This window comes from Nannochloropsis gaditana (genome assembly GCF_000240725.1).
Source record: "Nannochloropsis gaditana CCMP526 unplaced genomic scaffold scaffold144, whole genome shotgun sequence".
Taxonomy (NCBI): Eukaryota; class Eustigmatophyceae; order Eustigmatales; family Monodopsidaceae; genus Microchloropsis; species Microchloropsis gaditana.
Window position 1 is genome coordinate 9,603 of NW_005803809.1, and position 3,013 is coordinate 12,615.

General features: G+C 55.5%; 1 protein-coding gene across 1 annotated transcript; it reads right to left on the bottom strand.

Annotated features, from left to right (window-relative positions):
* Positions 1-272: 272 nt before the first annotated feature.
* On the bottom strand, positions 273-873 carry NGA_2060500 (uncharacterized protein; the record flags this gene model as incomplete). The annotated part of the gene is made up of 1 exon (XM_005855647.1): positions 273-873. A coding segment is annotated over exon 1 (462 nt), but the record flags the coding sequence as incomplete, so codon positions are not given.
* Between the last annotated feature and the right edge of the window lie 2,140 nt (positions 874-3,013).

A 3,013-nucleotide genomic window follows, 5' to 3' on the forward strand; every position in this document is an offset into this window, starting at 1 on the left:
TGCGAGGACGCGGGGCGACCTAGCTGTGTTTGTAACGTTAAAGAAAAGGAAATTGTCGCTTGAGTCCCCACCTAGTCTCCGGGTGTCCAGGCTCGGTCACCTCAGACTTTGTTCGATGCTCGCCTGTGTGACTGAGAGATGAGAAAATCAAAGCACGCAAGAGAAGCGGATCCACAAAAGTAAGAAGGCTTGCGGTCAGGTAGTTGTCAAGCGCTTTCGTTTCCTTTTGATTTGTTGCTCTTCTCGTCCTCCGCTTTAAAGGTTGTGGAGGACGACAGCAAGACGAGCCCCGCAGGCTCAAAAAGGTTGCGTGCCCACCACCTTTGAGGACACCACATCCCGCGAAGGTTGCCCGTGCGCATGTCAAACCGAGTACCGAACACGGGGTCTCGAATGGAAAGGATCTCAGGGTCTATCTCGGCATGCAACAGAGAGTGGTTGGTGGGTGGACAGGCATCCTGAAAGGTGAAATTTCTACCATCCGCAAGGCTTACGGTTATCGTTACGTCTCGCGCTAAACTTTCATTCCTGTGCATGGGAGCACGGCGGATTACGCGGTAGGACGGCACAGAGGCGGCATGTCGAGGTGCTACGGCCATGACCCGGGGGCTGGCATTCAAAATTGAAAATCTCCGCACAAAGGCCGCATGGCTTAAAGAGATGTTATTCACGTGTAGGAGAAGTAAGACAGGAAAGAACACCTTTGCCCTCATCTTGTCGGTGGCACCTGCCATGGATAGGTTCCCTTTACCTCCTCCCCCGCCCCAGCGCCGCCGCCCGTGTCGTTGTACCACGTCTGCACTCTCCCGTTTGTAAATGAGACACAACGATGGCTCGACGTGGTAGCTTGTTTATAAATTTTGTCCTGTTGGTGATTGTGTGGGTTCACGTGTGACAAGTGCTATTAGCCTCCGCATTTCATAAAATAACTCGCCCGTCGCCTGGCCGGCCTCCCCATCGAGCGAAGGGGAGTTGGAAACGGCCGGCCAATAAGCCATCACAAGCATCGAAATCATTGATTGCTTCCCTCTCATCTTCATACAAATGATACAGAGGAAGCTTCATGAAATCCTCTGTAGCCCCATCAGGGAAGGACCTGGATGCCTGGCTGTCAACGTGGCCGCATGTACACGGGCAATATCGATCCCTTATCACAAGGTGAGAGACTGGCGTAAGGAGACAAACATGATCGATGAAACGCCCAATATCCGTATATTGGTCTAGTGATCGACTCTGGCGTTCATTTTCCTCCTCTTCCAGTCTGCAGCGGCGGAAAGTGGCAGGCTCACTACCATGCGCCAAGATGACCATCGAGTTGCTGAAGTAAGTTCCAGGGGCTCGGCGGGATCCGACACGTCCCAAATCGGAGGAGAACTGAATTTTAAAGACGAAGTCACCGACCCTAATTGTGTGCTCGTCTCTCCAATACAACTACAGGGCAGTAATGGGCACCTGTCGGTGGACGACAGCGGCCGAGCTCATGAGCGTGGTCAAGCGCGTGGGCAAGGCCCTGGTCGACGCGCAGCCCCTCCAGCTCGTCGTAGGAAATGTAGTGCGTCGGATCCTTTTCATCATCCGAGAGGAGCATAAAAACAAGCTGCGGGAGGTTCGTGCCCGCGAAGGGGGAGCCACCGCGTCCTTGTCCGACGACGGCGAGGCAGGAAACGAGCTGGAGGCAAGCGTACCAGGGCTCCGGACGGGCGTCATGGAGGCGATCGGAGAGCTTCAGTTGGAACTGGACAATGTGTACAATGAGATATGCGAACTCGCCCTTGAGCATATCCACGCGAATGAGGTGATCCTGACGGTGGGCAGGTCGAAGACGGTGGAAACCTTCCTTCGGGAGGCTGCTGAGAGACGGCGGGCCTTTGAGGTGATAGTTGCGGAGTCGGCCCCGGACATCGCAGGGCGGGAGATGGCCAAGAGCCTGGCGGCCGCGGGGATTGAGACCACCGTCATAAGCGACAGTGCCGTATACGCAATCATGGCGCGGGTGAATCAGGTCCTCCTGCCATGCCGAGCACTGATAGCGAACGGGGGGCTGATCGCACCCTGCGGGGGGCACATGGCGGCGTTGGCGGCCAAGGAGCTGTCAGTGCCCGTGGTGTGCGTGACGGGGCTGTTCAAACTCTCCCCAGTGTACCGGCACGACCAAGACGCCTTCAACGACCTCAGGTCCCCCAGCGCCCTGATCGAGTACGCCGACACCCAGCTCTTGCCGGAGGCAGATTTCTTGAATCCGGCCTACGACTACGTGCCTCCCGAACTGGTGGACCTGTACATAACCAACACTGGCGGTCACCAGACCTTTTACTTGTACCGACTTCTGGGCGAGTACTACCATCATGACGACTCGAGTTTGGACTAGGGCTCGGGGGGGGCGGGGGGATAAAGTGGGGAGGCAACGAGCTTGCATGCAAACCTAATAAAAAAAAAAAGACGATTCTCGTCCCTGCCAAGGGCAGGCGGCGTCATATCCTCGCATTCGAGTTTTGTTCGTTTCCGCATTTTCATCCGTGTCCCCAAAGGCCGCTCCCGACGAATGCCGAGAAGTTCTCCTCGTGTCGTGTTTCACGCCCGTACTAGATACACCCTCGCGGTGTGGCAAATTCTGCCGTCGTCTGCATCAATTGCTGTCGCAGTAACTCATTCTCTTGCTTCATCTCTGCCAAGTCCTCATCTTTCGCAAGCAACTGCTTCTGTAAGGCCAGTACGGAGCCTTCCAAAGCGGGAATCACCACGGTGCGAAGCCTGTCCAGTTCGTCGTAATGGCTCAAAAAGTTTCGTTGCAAACTGCTTGAAGATCCAGATTTGGATCCTGACGTTTCACTCTCCTCCTCGTCCTCAATTTCATCCTCCTCCCTTCCTTCCTCCACCAGCCCTCCTCCTTCCGTCTCGACTCTCGTTTCCTTTTCGTTTCCTCCCGCACCCGTCACAGCGTTTCTTTCTCCTTCATCAACCAGCTTTTCGACACATAATGCGGCCGAGGTCCCCAGGGTGCGCATTAGGCCTG